The sequence below is a fragment of the Chrysochloris asiatica genome, unplaced genomic scaffold, assembly GCF_000296735.1.
Source record: "Chrysochloris asiatica unplaced genomic scaffold, ChrAsi1.0 scaffold00026, whole genome shotgun sequence".
NCBI classification, from domain to species: Eukaryota; Metazoa; Chordata; class Mammalia; order Afrosoricida; family Chrysochloridae; genus Chrysochloris; species Chrysochloris asiatica.
The window spans coordinates 7,762,571-7,780,888 of NW_006408544.1; the positions used below are offsets into that span (position 1 = coordinate 7,762,571).

Below are 18,318 nucleotides of genomic sequence, written 5' to 3' on the forward strand. Positions count from 1 at the left end.
AGGTTCATCAAGATTATAGTATGTTACAATACTTCTTTCCTTTTTTTGACTGAATACTATTCCATTGAATGCAAAAGAATTTCTTTATCCATTCATCCACTGTTGGACATTTGGGTGTTTTTCACTATTGTGAGTAGTGTTGCAATGAACATTGACATACATGTTTCTGTTTGAATCACTGCTTTAAAGTATTTTGTCTCTGTACCTAGGTGGAATCACCAGGTCGTATGGTAATTCTGTGTTGAAATTTTCCAGGAACTGGCAAACTGTTTGCCTCAGCAGAACTACATTTCATTCCCATCAGCAATGCATGAGGGTTCTAATTTCTTTATGTCCTCACTGGCATTTGTTATTTTCCTTTTTTTTTTTTTTTTTTAATTATAGCCCTCCTTTTGGGTGTCTGACAGAGTTTTTTTTTTTTTATCCTTCCTAGACTGAAGAGAGGAACACCATTGATAGAATATTGGCTGGGAGAGATGTCCCAGAACATCTGCTCATGCCTCTGTGCCTTTGCACATGTAGTTTTGCCCTATGAATATCTTTATTCTACGTTTCTTAAAACCCATTTGTCAAAATCCCACTGATCTTAACAAATGCCACTTTCTTCAGCTGGATCTGACCTGTGGTCTGTCTTCTAAGTCCACCTTGAGTTTTTAAAACTAAATGATTTAGTAGAATCATTTGATTTATTGTTAAGACAAGGAGTCCTGGTGGCATAATTGTTAAGTGCCTAGCTGCTAACTGAAAAGTCAACAGTTCAAACCTACCAGTGGCTCTGTGGGAGAAAGATGTGGCAGTCGGCTTCTATAAATATTATAGCCTCTGTGACACAGTTCTGTGTCCCATATGAGCTGGAATCATTTAGGCTTTTTTGGCTTATTATTAAGACTTATATAAATGGAAAAGAAATCAACAAATAGAGCAAAAGTTAAATAACTTTTTTACTATTTTTTTAAACCATAAAACAAAACAAAACAAAAACCATGAGAGAAAAGAGTAGAAATGGGACACGGAGCATAATTTCAGAGACCTGAAATCAGCAGGTTCAAAAGGAGAAAAAAAGAAATAGAGAAGGTCTAATGGTAAATTGATGCGTACAGTAGTCCTTTCTTGAAGAAGTATGTATACAGGGTAGCTACACAGTTCCTCCGTGTTAGTTAGAAGTAATCTGTGGCATGATGAGGCCTCCAGGAGAACCAGACTTACTTTGGTGCTTGGTGAAAGAGAAAAGGCCTCAGCTTCCTGATACTAGTCAAAAATAGCTGTTAGCAACTGAGTCATCCACTGTCAACATAGAAGAACATAGGAGAAGTTTCAAATTTTGTGCTGAGAATAGAAGAGCATTTATTGACAGATTCTAGCTGATCTGCATAGGAACTTTGTGGCAAGGTGGGAAAAGATGGTGACAGTCTGTGGTAATTTTTGCAGGGTGGTGTGGTTTCTGGCAATTTGTACTTACAGTTTTAGACTTTTTTTTTGGTTTGTTTTTTACAATGAGCACATACTTACGGAATCAAAAATAAAAAAGCAATTTTACTGTTTTCATTCAGAGGTGAGGAAGGCAAGGTACAGACCTTTGGGAGAAAAATATAAATAAACAGTGCTATACTATAAAACTCCAAGATGTGGAGTTCTGGTAAATTTTTTTTTTCAGTTTTGTTAAAAACTATTGATAGTGGTTTCCTTTTTTAAGAAACTGGGCAGGGAAACTGTTTGCTTTTTGTTTCGTATTCTTAAAAAACAAATGTCAACAGAGCTTATCAGGGGTTCATTTTTTGTCTTCCTTCTGGCTTCTTGCATTAAAAAAAAAAACTCATGTAAGTGTTCTGTCAGTTTTCAGAATTAAAGGAATAGACAGAACATTCCTGACATCAAGGATGTGGGCATAAGAGCTATGTGGTTGGGTGTGTCGGGGGAAGAGTACTCAGTTCTGAAAGTGTGGTAGAGTTGACTGGGTGTTGCGTGGTGCAGAGGAGTTTGGCAAGACCACAGCCTGGCAGGACTTCCTGGAGCTTGTGGTATAAGGAGGACTTTAATGGGAGAGGTGAGGCCTGATTGAATTTTGTACTGTCTGGGCCTCATAGGCATCTGAGGAGCAAGGATTAGGACAGGGTTGCCACCACGGTGTGAGCCAAGAGAGGAAGCTTGAGCCCCAGTAGAGGGAATAGAGAGGTGGTCATTGTCTAGAGATAATTAGAGGGCTTGGTGACTGGTTGTGGGTGGGAGGGAGTGGGAGGAGTCCAGGATGACTACTGTTTTCTCTCTTGAGCAGCTGAGTAAGGGAACACAGAAGAGGAAGAGCAGGAGGGGGAAGGGCTGGTTGGTAGTTAGAAAGAGAGAGGTGAGAGGTCCAAGAGGAGGGGTATGGAGAGGTGGTAGGCAGGCAACAGTAATAGGCCAATGAGCAGGTTCAGCTCAGTTTGAGTCTGGAAGGAGATGGCAGGACTAGGTGGAGAGTTTGCAGAGCAAACTCTCTGAGGGAGGGGGATGAACTTCTCACAGCATCAGAGAGAAGAGAAGGAGCCTCAGGGTCTCACTATGTCTGGTTTTTCTCATCCTTCAAATCATAGCTGAAATGTCATCCACCCCATCTAGGTTACTTCTGTTACAGCGCTTCGTTTGTTTGCTTTCTTACGCTTATCATGACCTGTCATTTATTATTTCTTAACTTTTTATTTTCTTGAAAGCAGGGACCTTGTCTGTCTTGGTTACAACTAACTTCGTAGCCCCTAACATAGAGCTTGGGACTTAAGGTGTGAGGCTATAGAATCAGCACTGGACTGTGAATCACAAGGTTGGCAGTTCACACCCACCCGTTGCTCCTCAGAAACCCTATATAGGATCACTATGAGAAGGAACCAACTTGGTGGCACTTAACAACAACCACCACAACATAAAGCTTAGCACATACTAGGCTCTCAGAACATGTTTGTTGACTGACTAAATAAGTGAACAGCAAAAGTAGAAGCCAGAGAGGCAGGAAGAACACCAGAAGAATGTAGTATCAGGAGGAAGTTGAATAGGGCCAGTGTGTGCTCGTAATATGTTTGAATTGAGAGCCAAGTACCTATAAGACTTGAGTATCTGTTATATTTGGCAACAAAAAGGCCCCTGTTGGCCTTGGCCAGAGCAAGAGTGGGGCAACACAAACTTCTTCTTCCAGCTGTAATTGTCCCCTGAGTAGAAAGCAGGTGGGTGTCTATAGGCAGGGATGGATCCCAGAGACTCTAGAGGGAAGCCTCTGAGGTCAATCAGGTCTCTGTTCAGATACTTCTTCTCACTCAAGAAAGCCTTCCTCCGAATAGCCTTGACCCATGTGTTTTAGTTACCACACACTGTTTTATTTTCTTTACGTTACTTCTCACTGTCTAAAATTTGTGATCCTGCACCCTGTGTAAGCTCCTCTAAAGTACGGACACACCTGTATGTTCACTATGGTATCCCCATGTCTAATATGGTGCTTGGTGAAGAGTGGGCACGTGTTTTAGTTATCTAGTGCTTCTATATTAGAAATACCATATAACAGAAATTTATTCTCTCAACATTTTAAGAGGCTAGAAGTCCAAATTCAGGGTGCCAGCTCTAGGGAAAGATTTTCTGTCTCTGATGGCTCTGGGGAAAGGTCTTTGTTTTCTTTCAACATCTACAGGCTTGACATTCCTTGGAAATATCAATCAGTCTTCCCCTGCATCTAGGATATTCTCAGCATAGAAGCCTTGGGTCCAAAGAATATGCTCCATTCCTGGCTCTTGTTTCTTGGTGCTATTGAGGTCTTCCTCCTCTATTCAGTTCTCTCTCCTTTTATCTCTTACCATATAGAAGGTGACGCAGGCCACACCCTCTCATGTACTGTGGATGTATTGTCAGGAGGCATCAGTCCCTGGAGAAGAACATTATGTTGATAAAATAGAGGGTCAACAAAAAAGAGGAAGATCTTCCAAGAGATGAATTGACCTCATTGCACTGAGCTGCAACACGGCAGTGATTGTGAGGATGGTAGAGGACTGAGCAGAGTTTTGTACTGTTGGTCATTGGGAGTGGGAACCCACTCCACAGCACCTAACAAGAATGAAACAGGCCACATCCCAGGGAAACTCCCCTTACATCTCATGAGGGCCCTGGCCTGAATAAGGGTGTTTGTTTCATTCTACTCCTCACATAATGGAGTGGGTGGGTGTTCACATCAGATCATATCATGACGGATGATCACATTATTACCTAACTGCCAGATTACCTCATTATATAACTGCCAAACCACTGAGAATCGTGGTTGACCAGCCAAGGTGACTCTTATTTTTTGGGTACACAATTCAATCCATGACAACACTTAATACTTATCTATTGTTGTTGTTGTGAAGTGCCATTAAGTTGGTTCTGACCCATAGTCACCCTGTAAAGGGTTTCCGAGGAGCAGCTGGTGAGCTTGAACCACTGACCTTGCAGTTCAGACGGCTTTGCAGTCTGGTGCATTAACCCACAGCGCCACACCAGGCCTTATCTGTGGAGTGCATGAAAGAATCTTGCCTTTCAGATATGGCCTTCAGCTACAGCTCCAACCACCCAGGGACAGGGTCTTCTTAAGTTTATATACTTGCTTGGAGCTGAGTAATCAGACACCGGTGAACAGACAGCAGGCAGCCTTTGCAGAGTGGATGGAGCACTGTGGTTAATCTTTCTGGTCCTAGGCAAGGCACTTACTCTGTGAGCCATAGTTTCTTCACCTGCACAGTGAGAATGGTAATAAAACCTAATTGAAAATATGGAGTGTAACAACGTGGTGCCTGGCACACAGTAATCAACCATGGGTGGTGGTGGTTTGTGATTGTTTAATAATCAACTGGCCTGCACTGGACAACCCCTCTAGGTCATGTCCAGAGATGCCTCTGTACTGTCCAGGGATGGCAAAGGCCTGTCTAGGTTGCGTCATGCTCAAGTGTCAGAGCTGTGGGTGACTGTGTCTGGTCTTGAGTTGGCATATACCAGTCAGCATTGCTTGGGCTCATGTAAAGCTAAGGGGTGTGGCCACATGTGTCTGGCCTGCATGAAGTGGGGACCTGAGCCAAGTATGTCTCTGTCGAGAACCGGCCTCGACATGGGGGTTCGATTCACGAAGTTGGGAGATCTGGCGGCGACAGAGATAGAGAAAGAATACACACAAAGACGCAACAAGAGAGACAAGAAGACACCCCGAGACCAGAGTGGATGCGACACTGGCGTCAGACAGATCCTGCATTGTAAACCTCATGGCTAGGCAAGCAGTATGCACACCTTGCCAACTGCAATACCTGCCCATAATGCATGCCCTGCAAGCCGTAATGCATGCAGGCTTCAGTCTGCGCCTCCTTTTTATTGCAGGGAGGAGCTTTTCACAAAGGAAGGCGGGGTTTATTAAGACAGGGTACAGAAGTGAAATGTGATTAATCGTTCAAAACAGGACACAATGATTTACAGGAACAAATTCTAAAACATACATCACAAATTGCTTGATAATCTAACATCCTTAATTTTCTAGAAATTCAAGCAAATTGTTATATAGTACTTTGTAGGTTCGAATCCCAAGGCAGCAACTCGAGGTTTCTCAAGGCTAATTAACATACCTATAGCACCTAATCTTCAGTGAGAAAAAGATTCAGAAGGTCTGAAAGGAATCCAGCTGTTTCAGCTAAGTGGCTGAGGCTTGCAGGAGGAAGGAGGATGCCTTTGTTAATGGTCTGCACCTGGGGAGATCTGAGAAGGCTGACAACCATTATTCTTTGAACAAAACCTCGGAAGCCGCCAATCTACTTTGGGTGAATTCCTTAGGGAAATTTTTCTCCAGCGTCTCCCAGCAAACTTGCCCTAGGAACTTTTAGGCCTCGGCTTTAGAAGAGGTTTCTGTTTTAATATTTGTTCATGGGTATCAAGGGCTCATGTATTAAGTTAATATCAAACATAACTGAATAACTTGATAAAGAACAGTTTTTCCATGCTTGCCAGGTGGCCAGAGTTTGTTCCTCATAGAGATTTTGTTCCCAGAACCTTAAGCACAGCCAACACAGTGGAGATATTAAGAGAGGCACATAAGAAACCATTTTCTCAGAAGCTACAATTATTGGAGTTTGAAGCATAGAATGAGTGATAGGACTAAAGAAAATTATAAAGAGCTAGCCCAACAGTGAGTTCGTAAAAGGAACCCGGGACGTCCAGAGGTTACTTCCTTGGGCCATCAGGGTCCCTGGCTAGCAAGCCTGAGAGCGTCCATCGTGTTGGATTTTCGTCCATGACACCGGTCCTCAGCATCTCAGTACTTGCGGTCCTCAACATGTTTCCTCAGAACCCTGACCTGGACTCAGATGCATTGTTGGCCCTGCCGTTACCACAACTAGTGCAGAAGTTGCGCAGTGGGGAGCTGTCTCCTGAAGCAGTACTTTTTACCTATGTGGGAAAGGTAAGACCCTCCAAAGCCAGTAAGTGATCTTTCGGGCTCCCTCTCCTCCTGTTCACTCTACAGGCCTTGGAGAAAATCTGGCCTGGAGTTGTTCCTACTGAGGGCCATGGTGGGGACCACAGTGCCAGGGGATGTCAGGGAAGGACAGAGCCAGAGCTGATAAGTCTGCTTCTATGTGTATGTATTCGTGTGGGAGGGAGAGAGACTGAGAGGCTGACTATGTGCGTGACACAGAGCATGTTGTCTTAGCCAGAAATCTGGCTTTCAGCCCAGACTTCCCTCTCACTCTACCAGCTGCTAAGGTCTGTCTGTGTGCTTCTTAAATCTTTCTCTAGTTCGTCATCTTGTCTCAGTTCTCCTTCAGCTGCTTGATCCTCCATCCCCAGATTTCTCCATGCCTAAGCACCAATCATCTCACATGCCCACTCCCCTGGCTAAGAGTCCACCAGAAGGCCTGGCTCTGTTGCCCTTTTACTCCTTCCATCATCTTCTCTGGCTATGTTTGCCTGGAGTATGTGGCACAGCAGTTCAGTTCCTGGTGGCTCCCTGGTGCCTAGACTTGCCCCTCTTCTTGGCCCTGTTCAGTGACACAAGCTCATGGCTGACTGACATTTAGGGCTCAGAGTAGGAATCATCTCTTCCAGGAATCCTTCCCAGGCCAAGTAAGGGTTTTCTGACAGCTCTTATCATAATATAGAACCTATCTCTTTCCTGTGTCAAGTGTGGGTTCTCTATGGACAGAGCTTGTTTTAGTTGTCTTTACACCTTAGTACTGAACACAATGCCATTTCATACAGTTAAGTGCTCAAGAAATAGGTTTGAAATGAATGAAAGAACGAGTAAATGAATGATCAAATTGTGCTTTATGAGTGTGAACTCTGACTTCTTGAAAAGGAAGGTATGTGACAATAGATGCGACCACTAAGCGGGTGGACATGAGTGTGTGAACCTGGGTGTGGGAGTCACTGTGTCTGGGAGTATGAAAGTGGTATCAGTGGGTGAGAGGGAGGGAGGGGCTGGCCGACTATGTAGAGAAAGGTTGGGAAACCTTGGGCTGAGTGACACTGAAAGGAAGACCACAATCTCAGTAGATGAATTTGCCTTTTACTGAACAATTTCCCTGAAAAGGTTCCTGCCCTTCCTAGTTATCAACAAGAGAACATCTGGTTATAGATTGGCACTCACTCTTCTTGCCGTGGGCAGTTTGGGAACAGATTTCAGGATCATCTGCCCATGTTCCAGAAAACAGCAGTAGAATTCACATCAATTTCCCTTCTGGTGTTTCACAGGAATGAACAGGAGCTGAACTAACAGCTGCATGCTATTCTAAGGAGCCGTGGTGGCATAGTAGCATTGGACTGCTAACTGAAAGGTCCTGTGGTTCATACCTACCAGTCTGCTTCCTTAAAGATTTACAGACTTGGAAACTCTATGGAGCACTTCTACTCTGCCCTGTGGTTGGTTGGTTGGTTGGTTGGTTATGTGCCATGGAGTCGGTTCTGACTCATAGCGACACTTTACAGCGTTTCGGAGGCTGTAAATCTTGACGGGAGCAGAAAACCTCATCTTTCTCCCGCGGAACAGCTGGTAGTTTCAAACTGCTGACCTTGAGATTAGCAGCCCGACACGTTACCATTACGTTACATTATGCTGCCAGAGCTCCTTATTGTGTTCTATAGGATCAGCTATAGGGTCATAGACTCATTACGAGTTGGAATCAATTCAACAGTGGTAGTTTTGAGCTATAACTCCTTAGCCTGATTTTCCTTCATGTCAGGTCCTGGTCAAGGTTGTTTGAGGGCTCTGGAAAAGCCTCAGTGCAGACATCCCACTTTTAGTATGCTGCAACTTTTAGTCAACATCTTCCCCCTCTACCACGACCAGTGTTGGTCCTCTATGTGGTTTGCTCATTGGACTCCAGAGGTCCTAGAAGAGGGGTGACTTAGTTGGGTCAAGAAGAGAATGTTGGGCTCTGGAGGTTGGATTCGCTGCCGACTCCCAGTGGGACCTTTGAAGGGAGGGGTCTGGCCCTGTGTGCAGATGCTGCTTGGTGGAAAGGTGTGTGACCAAAGGTTTCCCTCCTCCTAGCTCATCCCCTGCTAGGGGGCGTCTGAGGCTAGAAACTTGTTCACTTGAGTGTCCTGGCCATCTTAGAGTTGAAGGCCAGAGACAGGAGGTGAGGTGGGTGCTGGGCCTTGGGTTACCCTCTGTGATCCTGACTCTGGTTACCCTTCAGCTACAACTTCTCACTCTGCCTGTGTACCTCCTCCCTCTTTCCTAGGCCTGGGAAGTGAACAGTGAGACCAACTGTGTGACCTCCTATCTGAGTGAGTGTGAGACTCAGTTGGCTGCTGCGGACTCGAGGCAGGGCCTGCTCTATGGTGTCCCTGTAAGCATCAAGGAGTGTTTCAGCTACAAGGTATGCCCTGCTTCCTTGAAAGTCAAGGCACCAGGCCCCCATTCCCAGTGTCCCACCCCCGCCTGATGGCTCGGTGTCCTGGCTCACTCAGGGCTCTCAAGGAAGGTCCAGAGGCCTTGAGGGGGCTCCACGCATCCACCTTGCTTTGGCCCTCGTGGTGGTTGGGGATGGACCTGGGCGGACAGGCTCCTGACTCATCGGTTATGTCTTTATTGGTGTCTGTCTCTTGCCAGGGCTATGACTCTACGTTGGGCTTGAGTGTGAACCAGGGTATGCCGGCCGAATGTGACAGCGTGGTGGTACAGGTGCTGAAACTTCAGGGTGCTGTGCCCTTCGTGCACACCAACGTCCCCCAGTCCATGCTCAGGTTGGGTGTCCAGTGTGGGTTAGGGACAGAGGCACCAGTGCCAGCGTGACAGGGAGCTGACCTCTTCCTGTTCCCTCCAGCTTTGACTGCAGCAACCCTCTCTTTGGCCAGACCACCAATCCATGGAAGCTCTCCAAGAGCCCAGGTGGCTCCTCAGGGGGTGAGGGGGCCCTCATTGGGGCTGGGGGCTCCCTCCTGGGCTTAGGGACTGACATTGGTGGCAGCATCCGCTTCCCCTCCGCCTTCTGTGGCATCTGCGGCCTCAAGCCCACAGGGAACCGCCTCAGGTATGATGTAGGTGGTGGGCGCAAGGAGCTTCTGGGTCCCTAGCTGTATAACCCTGACCTAGCTTCCAGCCTCTCTAGGCTCAGGGTTCACTCGCAGGGGTTTGCTGGGAAGAGTGTCACAGTACCAGTGGCCCTTATTCCTAGTTTGGCATGGGGATGGACAGTGGGTGGCCATTTCCTGCTCCCATTCTTGTGTGTTCTTATCTAGCAAGAGTGGTCTGAAGGGCTGTGTCTATGGACAGCTGGCAGGTGAGATCTGCAGTTCCTTTTTTCCCTGGAGGGTGGGGGTCTGCCCCATTCACCTCTGTCCCCTGCTTCTCTTATCATCGGCAGTGTCCTAGTCCCTGCCTCTTTGTCTCTACTTGGATCCAGCCCCGGAGCCCATTGGGACCAGGTTACCATTGTTCCTTCCCCTCTTCCCATCCCTCCCTGCTCCACAGTACAACTCTCAGTCGGCCCCTTGGCCCGGAATGTGGAGAGCCTGGCATTGTGTTTGCGAGCCCTGCTGAGTGAGGACATGTTCCGCTTGGACCCCACCGTGCCCCCCATGCCCTTCAGGGAGGAGGTGAGCAGCGGTGGGGTTTAGGCACCAGGGTTGACTAGGTTATCATTGGTACTGGAGAACCCAGACACAGCCCCTAGGCTATGTGGGCAAGCCTTGGAGGCCTTGTCTTTTGGAAACCACCTCCCAGGAGGCCAAAGCCAGGCTTAGTTGCTGTTCTACAGATAGCCACCAGATGGAGCCCTTGAAAACCCTCTGGTTTCCAACGGGCTTCTTTTCTTGGCTGAGAAAAGGCCCCACCCATCTGACCCAGCCTCTGCTACCTGTAGCTGAGAAACGGTTGTCAGGAAACCACTAGCCAGTTTGAGAACTCCTTGAGGGAGAACTCTTGTAGCTTGGCTGTAGTTAATCCTTTCTTATATGATTCGTATTTACATCTCCACTATGCAGTCTGATAACTGAGTAATAGACTAAGAGTCAAGTTAGGAGTGGAGTTTTCTGCCTCCCAGAGTAGCCTGGTTTCTGTAGATCGTATTAGTTGCTGGTGCCACCAAATATCATCTAAACAACCTGTAAATCAAACAGAGCTGAGTTGATCCCTAATCCACAGATGAGGAAGAAGAGCCCCTGTCTCTACAGAACCTGAGCAGCCTCTCAGGGGAGGACAAAATTGGGATATTTATTGAGATTTTGAAGTCTGGTTTAGGTGGATCTTTCAGTGTGGGACGTGTACGTAGGATTGGGTAGGAATGATATGTGAAGTTTACGATTTATGGACACAGTCAAGGGAGGACTTAGGTGAGGGGTTCAAAGAGTCTTGGGTGTGAACTGTCGTTTGAAGAGTTTGTGAGTCTTTCAGGAGTGAACTCTGAAGTTGCTTCTTCAGCAGCAGCGCCAGGAGTAGTGAAGTTGGGTTGATGACAGTGGGGTGGTAAAGTCAGGTTAGGGTAGACAGTAAGCTGGAGTCTGTTTCTCAACAGTCTAGCATTTCTTTGTACAGACCTCTTGCCCTCTCCCCAGCTAAGGTCTCTTTGGAAGGGCTGGAGGTCTCTAGACAGGAGAGTGAACCTTGGCATTCCTTGGGAGTCGAGCCCCAAACCAAATCCACTACCATTGAACTGATTCCAACTCATAGAGATGCTATGCAGGGTTTCCAAGGTTGTAAATCTTAATGGGAGCAGAAAGCCTCTTCTTTCTTTCATGGAGCAGCTGGCAGGTTTGAACTGCTGACCTTTAGGTGGGTAAGCTCAGAGACAGGCATGTTCTGTCTGAATCCAGTGGTTTAGACACTTGTAGCCGCGAACCCCTTCCTAAAAGAGAAGAGAGAGGAGAAGAAAAGGTCTCGGCTTAGCTAAGAGTCTGGGGCAGTTTATCGTAGGAGCTGGGACTTGCATTCTGCAAGCAGGCAGTGGAGAGCTTTAGCTCAAGAGCCAGGCCACCTGTGTTTTGGGCCTAGCTTTGTCATTCTTAATTGGGTTGCCTGGGCAAGTTCCAACCCCCAACCCGGCTATGGGCCTCAATCTCCTTACCTAGACCTCATGCTTCAATTTCCTCATATGACTAGTGGGAATCCTCATCTTTGCTTTGCCCATTTGTTCAGTCATCGTCAAAGTGTTGTGTGGAAGGGTCAAACTCTGGAGATGAGCGTTTTCAGGGAAGCATCAACCAGAGCCATCCAGGCTGCAGCCTCACAGCTGTGCAGGGTTGGGAGTGGGGTGGGTAAAGGGAGAGTTCTCTGATCACTGGGATCTCTGCCTGGGCTGGACTCTTCTCACTTAACTCTGACTGCTGTGTTTTGCCCCCAGATCTACAAAAGCACTAGGCCCCTCCGAGTAGGGTACTATGAGACTGACAACTATACCATGCCCACCCCAGCCATGAAGCGGGCTGTGCTGGAGACCAAGGAGCGCCTTGAGGCGGCTGGTCACACGGTATGTCTACAGAAGCTTGAAATTCTTGGCTTCCTCCTGTCCTAATTGTTTTGTGGTTGGGGACAGGAACTGGGTCTCTCTCAGGAGAAGGCTAACCAGGATTATTGTTGGGGGGAATGATTGATGGTGAACTGGAGACCAATGCTGGGAGATGTTTGAGCACTTTATTTGGAGGTCCTTATCAACCACAAGCAATGGTGCACAGTTGTCGAGAGGTTTCTGAGGCCCTGAGATAGTGGTATTAGACTGCTCCTCAGAGGCAACTTGATGCATGGCTCCAGACATCTCTCATACTGGGTATTTTACAGGAAGTTTTCATGGACCAGTAAAGCTGCCTTTTTGTCTCCATTAAGGATTACTTTGTGGGTAGAGTTGGTTCAATCCGTCCTCAGTGTCATCTGGGCAGCATGGGGGTCATGGAGCTAAGTGCTGCTAGTTCTGAGATTCTTACACCCTTCAATCCTTGTAGTTGGTTCACTTCCTACCAAGTGACATACCTCACGCCCTGGAGATCCTGTCAACAGGTGGGCTGTTCAGTGACGGTGGCCACCGTTTCCTGCAGAACTTGTGAGTGGGATCAAGAAATGGGTAGGCCCTGGAACATGTCTGTTCCAGAACTGGGTGGGCCAATCTACAGGAAGACTGGGTGGGCCTTAGTTGAATATGAAGCAGACCTGAGCATTCTGGGTAGGGGTCTCACTGTCCCTGAGATTGACAAAGTTGAGCCTGGGGACAGCTTTGGAAAGGTATAAGTTAACTGTCTTGTTGGGAAAGATAGAGGAACAAGGGGCAGGATCAAGGCAGGCTTTGCCTGACTCATTTTCTCTTTCATAAAATGGTTGGGTTGGACCAGACCCACTTAAGAGACTTTGCAGAGCTCAGATTTAGAATTTAGAAGCTGATTTCTCTTGGCTGTTTTCCGTCCTTCAGTGTTAGCAGGAGTTGAGAACACTGGCCTATGAAGGTGCCTCTTGAGGCTGGGCCTGGGCCAGTGTGACTGGTATCCCTCAGATCATCAACCTGCATCCTCTGCCTGTGGGGAAGTTGGCCCGGCACCCTGCTCAGTCAAGAGACTGAGTGTTTGTCCTTCTTCCCCAACAACCAGGGTGGTCCCCCAACCCTCAGTGGAGAGGGCCACCCCCTCACTCTGGCCCTGGGAATGAGGCCCCAAAATTATTCCGTAAGACCTTGACCCAGAGACAGCCCCTAGTGCCTCCAGGCTGGCATAACTATCAGAGCAGGGTGTCCTCAGCCCATGCTGCTTTGAACTGGATTTTCTGGGGAGAGAGACATAGAGTCCTGCTTTGGGGTACTCCAGTAGGTATGGGGTGAAATCCAGATGCTCAACGCATCAGCAGAAACAAATAATATATTTGACAAGGAGGCAAATGAATGGGTGATGAGCAGTGGTTTCTGAGTCTGGTGAGGAGGGAGGTGGACAAGGTCACTGAACAGAACATGGGGGAATGTGATGGATGGGGGTAAGCCAGGAGGAATGCTGGGATAGGAGTGCCTTGAACTGGTCTCTTTGTCTCACAGTAAAGGTGATTTCGTGGACCCCTGCTTGGGGGACCTGATCCCAATTCTGAAGCTGCCCAATTGGCTTAAAGGACTGCTGGCCTTCCTACTGAAGCCACTGGTGAGAAGAAGTGGGGGTGGGGAGCTCTGGGAGCCTTGGAGTACAGGATCCCCCATGGCTACTGGCTCTTTCCTCCTCTCCTCAGCCTCTGTTGTTTGGGCAGTCATAGCTTCTTGTCTCTCCAACCCCCACTCCGGTCACCTCTCCTTCCCCCTCCCTCCCCCCCTCCGCCCCATCCCCTGCAATCTTCAGCCACCCTGCTTGGGACCAGGGGAGAGACAGAGGGAGAAGTTGGCCGGAAGAGATTGTTGCCAGGACTCAGCTCAAAGCAGAATTGTTGATGCTGTGTCTCCCTTTCTGTAGTTCCCGAGGTTGGCAGCTTTTCTCAGCAGCATGAGGACTCGGTAAGAATATTTCCTATGCCCAGATGCCTTCCTCTGTCTTTCCCCTGACCTGAATGTAAGAAAAAGCTGCAGGGAACTAGTTTCTGAAGCTAGAAGCCACCCAGGCAGGGTAGCAACTTCTGTTGCCTTCAGGTGGAGCCTTGAAGTTTCTTCCTTAGCAGGGACAGCCTGCAGGGCACAGGCCTGGCTGGAGAGCCAGGGCCGGAGGGAGGTGGGAAAGAGAAGGGTAGAGAGGGGAAGACTGGCCTGGCTGTAGCCTGGGTGGAAAGGACCAGGAAGGAGTTGAATACCGGCAAACCCAAGAGACACACACGGTTCTTAGAACTCCCAGTTAAACAGCTGCCCCAGGTCCTGCCTGTTCCCTAGTGGATCAAGGTGGTAAAGCAGGGCAGAAACCACCCGGTTTTCAGGCCCTGACATATTGAGGTGGCACGCCTACTCAGGACCTTAGACAATTCTGACCTTTCCTGTGTTCTAATACGTAGTTGGGAGTCAGATTGGCCTAGTTCTGGCCCTGCTGTAGGGTCACTGAGTGAATTTCCTCTTGGGATCTGTTTTTCTCAAGTGGACAGCAGGGATTTGAACTTCGGCCTGTGGCCTGCTCTACTTCACCTCCAGAGCCCCCAGTGGGTTGGGAAGGGTTCCTGGAGGAGTTAGATGTGGAAGGTGTTAAAGAGCAGGGGGTCTGGTGTGGCTCATGCTTGTGGCTGTGACACTCATTGCTGGTGACCTCACTCCCTCTGCCCAGGTCGGCTGGAAAGCTCTGGGAACTGCATCATGAGATCGAGGTGAGGCCAGAGCCCCTAGACTAGAGCAAGGGAAGGGGGGTATGGGAGTTGCATAGGACACCCACCAGCAGGGTCTCCTGAAACAAAACTTGTTACTTCTACCTCCACACCCCAGACTGACCCCTTGGGCCCTGGTCTTTGACCGTCATTTACCTAGTTGCCTAGTCCTGGGGCTGAGTCAGCCTGGAATCCTATTCTGGGTGCCCCCTCGCCCCTCCAAGGCTGCCTGTGGCCATACAGTACTTGGTTCTGCCCGATAGGAAAAGTTGTGTTTGTAGTTTGTGTAGGAGGTGAAGCAGCTGGTGCCTATTTGCCTGGAGAACACTCTGTTTCTGTGGCTCAGTTCAGACCCAGGGCGGGTGCTAGGGCCAGAGCTGCCCAGAGCTGCCCAGCCACTGGCTCTGCCTGGGAGGGTCCATGTGGTGGGCTGGCTTTGAGTGCTGCTTCCCCAGGTGTACCGCAACAGCGTGATAGCGCAGTGGAGAGCGCTGGACCTGGATGTGCTGCTGACCCCCATGCTGAGCCCTGCTCTGGACCTGAATGCCGCAGGCAGGGCTGCAGGTGAGGGCTGCTGATCTCCCCACACTCCTGACACCCTCACTTGTCCCTTCTCTTCTGTGAGTCCAGCCTGGTGCTGGGGTGACTGGAAAGATGGGACGCCCTGGGAGAGAACGAACTCCCTACCATCTGCCCTATCATCTGCCCTATTCAGAGATCTCGAGTTGAGTTTCAGAGTCTGTGGTTTGGGGCGGTGGTATTGGAAGTAAGCAGGAACAACATTCCAGGTGGGGAAAAGTGCAGGGCAGGTACCAGCAGGCTCTGCAGCTCTCCCTTGAAATCTAGATCCCAGAGCTTTGCCACTGAGATCTCAACTCAGAGAGAGCCTTCTTCTGTCTGTGGAAGCTGGATGCCATTTCACAGGGCAGGAGACAAGCCCCAAAAGAGTTGGCCCCGAAGGTCACCTGGCCTGCTCCAGTCCCTTGTCATGTATTCCAGGGGCCGTCAGCTACACTCTACTCTACAACTGCCTGGACTTCCCTGCAGGAGTCGTGCCTGTCAGCACGGTGACCGCAGAAGATGAGGCCCAGATGGAACATTATAAGGGCTACTTTGGGGACATCTGGGACTGGATATTTGGGAAGGTGAGGCCAAGTGACCTTGCCTGGGCCCCCACACAGATCTCTCCTTCCCCTGGATGCACACCCTGCTCTAACTGCCATTGGAGAAACTGTGCCAACACTTGCAGTCAGAACTTGCGGTCCTGCTAGAAGACAGCCCTCAAAGCCTCCTCTCAGTCTACTCTACTGCCCTTCCTTCCCCGTTGCGGGTACTTCCTGGGTCTGGGGTTGGGTTCTGTCTCGCCCCAGTTCCCCCCATCCTGATGCCTATTTCCCTGCAGGCCATGAAGAATAGCGTGGGGCTGCCTGTGGCTGTGCAGTGTGTGGCTCTGCCCTGGCAGGAGGAGCTGTGTCTGCGGTTCATGCGGGAAGTGGAGCAGCTGATGCCCCGGGAAAAGTGACTGTCTGGACTGCAGATCGTCTACTTGCTCGGTGCTTGCTGGAGGACCTGAGACCCACTCAGTCTGAGGCCCAGCCTAGTCAGCACAGCTACCAGTCCCAACCCCATGGGGACATGTCCAGCATGGAGCAGAGACTTCTATATTCCCCTGCTTCCCCAAGCCCCTGGAAGAAACCCAGGTTCCTTGAGTCTGGAGCTTACTCCCACCTCTGGTCCCCTCTCTCTACTCTGACTCCCTCATGTGGCAGCCAGTGGATATGACACTATTGTTGTTGTTAAGTACCGAGGAGTTGGTTCGGTTCTGACTCATAGTGACCCTGCACAGGATTTCCGAGGCTGTAAATCTTTATGGGAGCAGAAAGCCTCATCTTTCTCCTGTGCAATAGCTGGTAGTTTCGAACTGCCAACCTTGAGGTTAGCAGCCCGATTCGTAACCACTACGTTCCCAGAGCTCCTTGGCCCACTAACAACTGATAAACAGTTGTAGTCTGTGTACTTTCTGAGCGTCATTTTTGGGGCATAAGGTTGGAGCCTGCTGAGAGTATGGCTGGTTTGATCTGCTAAAGCGTACGTCTAGTCATGTCAGTCTCTGCTCCTAAACCTCCCTGGTGCCTATCACCCATAGGAGGGATACAGGCTTCTTAAAGTGGGTGGAGCATATCTCAGCATCTCACCACTGCACCTCCTGTTCTGCCCTACTTCGCTGGACACTGCCCTTTGTCTCTTTCTCTGCTCTTTTCCTCTTCCAAGAATACCCTTTCTGTTTCTCTGCCATTAAATCCTTTAAGGTCCAGCTTTCTTTATGGAAGCCTTCTCTTTCTGGGATTCTTCTACAATTTCTCCTTCCTTGTAGCCCTATGTGGTGGGTGCCTATGGGTAGGTCTGCCTTCATTAGCACACTGGCTTTCCTTTGTGGCAATCACAGAGCTAAGCACAGGGCAGCAAGGCGTCTGGAGAACTGGCCTCTGAATCAGTGCTGTTGAGATGGGAACTCACAAGCCTGCGGGAGCAAGCAGGAGACACAGCCATCTGGCAGAAAGTGCTTTCATGGAGGGCAGAGGGCTAGATTGCTCATGGAAGACTTCCAGAAGGAGCAGGACCAGTCTGCAAGGTTTCCAGAAGCTGAGATGGGGTCAGGAACAACATGGAGAAGGCCAGCGTGCACGTGGTGGAAGGAGGCATGTTGAGTGAGCGCAGAAGAAGCAGTGATGTAGGCAGTTGGAGTGGTGGGATCAAGGTAAACTCTAGAGACCAGGTCTGGAACTTTAGTTCTGTCCTAAGGACAATGGGGAAATATTGGGGGATCACACTGGTGCAGTGAGGAAAGTAGACTGGAGGGGCAGAACCTGGTGAAGGGTAACAGTTCAGGGGTGGCAGAGGGATTTGGGGTGAAGGTGAGCTGCCTCAGCTTAGAGTCTCATCCTAGACAGGTATGCCAACTCACCTCTTACTGCTTTGCCTGGTGGGTGGAATGGTGGAAGGCTGACTAGAATGTGACAGATGCTGAGTTCACCCCTAGAAGTGTTCCCTTGTTCCTCCCTGGACCCAGCTCTGGCCCAGCTCCCTGTTTGGGTAGAAGACATATAGAAGCCCTTGAACCTGGAGTCTCTGGACAGAGCAGGCCCTGGAACCCCCACCTGAACTTTCTTTGTTAGGACAAGCTGCTTTCTTGAAACTACTTCCTCCACTTTGATTTGTATACTTCTTGTTTCCTCACAGTTGCCCCTCCCAGGCTTCCAGGCTACTGTCAACAGTCTGTAATCTCCATCAATGCCATCCTGGTCTCTGTGGGGCAAGTCCCAGGGCTAACATTAGTCCCACACTTCAGGGATGACTCAAGGGCACTACCCACACAGACACCTGGATTAGGGCAGATTGGTATTGCTGCACTTGGCTCTGGTTCCTCATAACTAATTCTGTAATGTTGCTTCTTGTTGTTGTCAGGTGCCATCGAGTCGGAACCGACTCATAGTGACCCCATGAACAGCAGAACGAAACAATGTCCTATCCTGCGCCAACCTCACTACCACTGCCACACTTGAGTCCATCAATGATGCCACCTGGCCAATCCATCTTGTTAGGGGTCTTCCTCTTTT

General features: G+C 49.1%; 1 protein-coding gene across 1 annotated transcript in view; it reads left to right on the forward strand.

The window, feature by feature from the left end:
* The window catches only part of FAAH (fatty acid amide hydrolase), a 24,489-nt gene extending 8,192 nt beyond the window's left edge, over positions 1-16,297 (forward strand). The window contains exons 2-15 of the mRNA XM_006839720.1: positions 6,314-6,427; positions 8,709-8,846; positions 9,080-9,213; positions 9,294-9,500; positions 9,709-9,749; positions 9,941-10,065; positions 11,808-11,933; positions 12,403-12,500; positions 13,473-13,572; positions 13,876-13,916; positions 14,665-14,704; positions 15,157-15,265; positions 15,701-15,846; positions 16,104-16,297. Of these exons, the coding sequence (XP_006839783.1) occupies positions 6,314-6,427; positions 8,709-8,846; positions 9,080-9,213; positions 9,294-9,500; positions 9,709-9,749; positions 9,941-10,065; positions 11,808-11,933; positions 12,403-12,500; positions 13,473-13,572; positions 13,876-13,916; positions 14,665-14,704; positions 15,157-15,265; positions 15,701-15,846; positions 16,104-16,223 (1,539 nt within the window). The 3' untranslated portion in view covers positions 16,224-16,297. The remainder of the gene's footprint in view (positions 1-6,313; positions 6,428-8,708; positions 8,847-9,079; positions 9,214-9,293; positions 9,501-9,708; positions 9,750-9,940; positions 10,066-11,807; positions 11,934-12,402; positions 12,501-13,472; positions 13,573-13,875; positions 13,917-14,664; positions 14,705-15,156; positions 15,266-15,700; positions 15,847-16,103) is intronic.
* Positions 16,298-18,318: the final 2,021 nt, after the last annotated feature.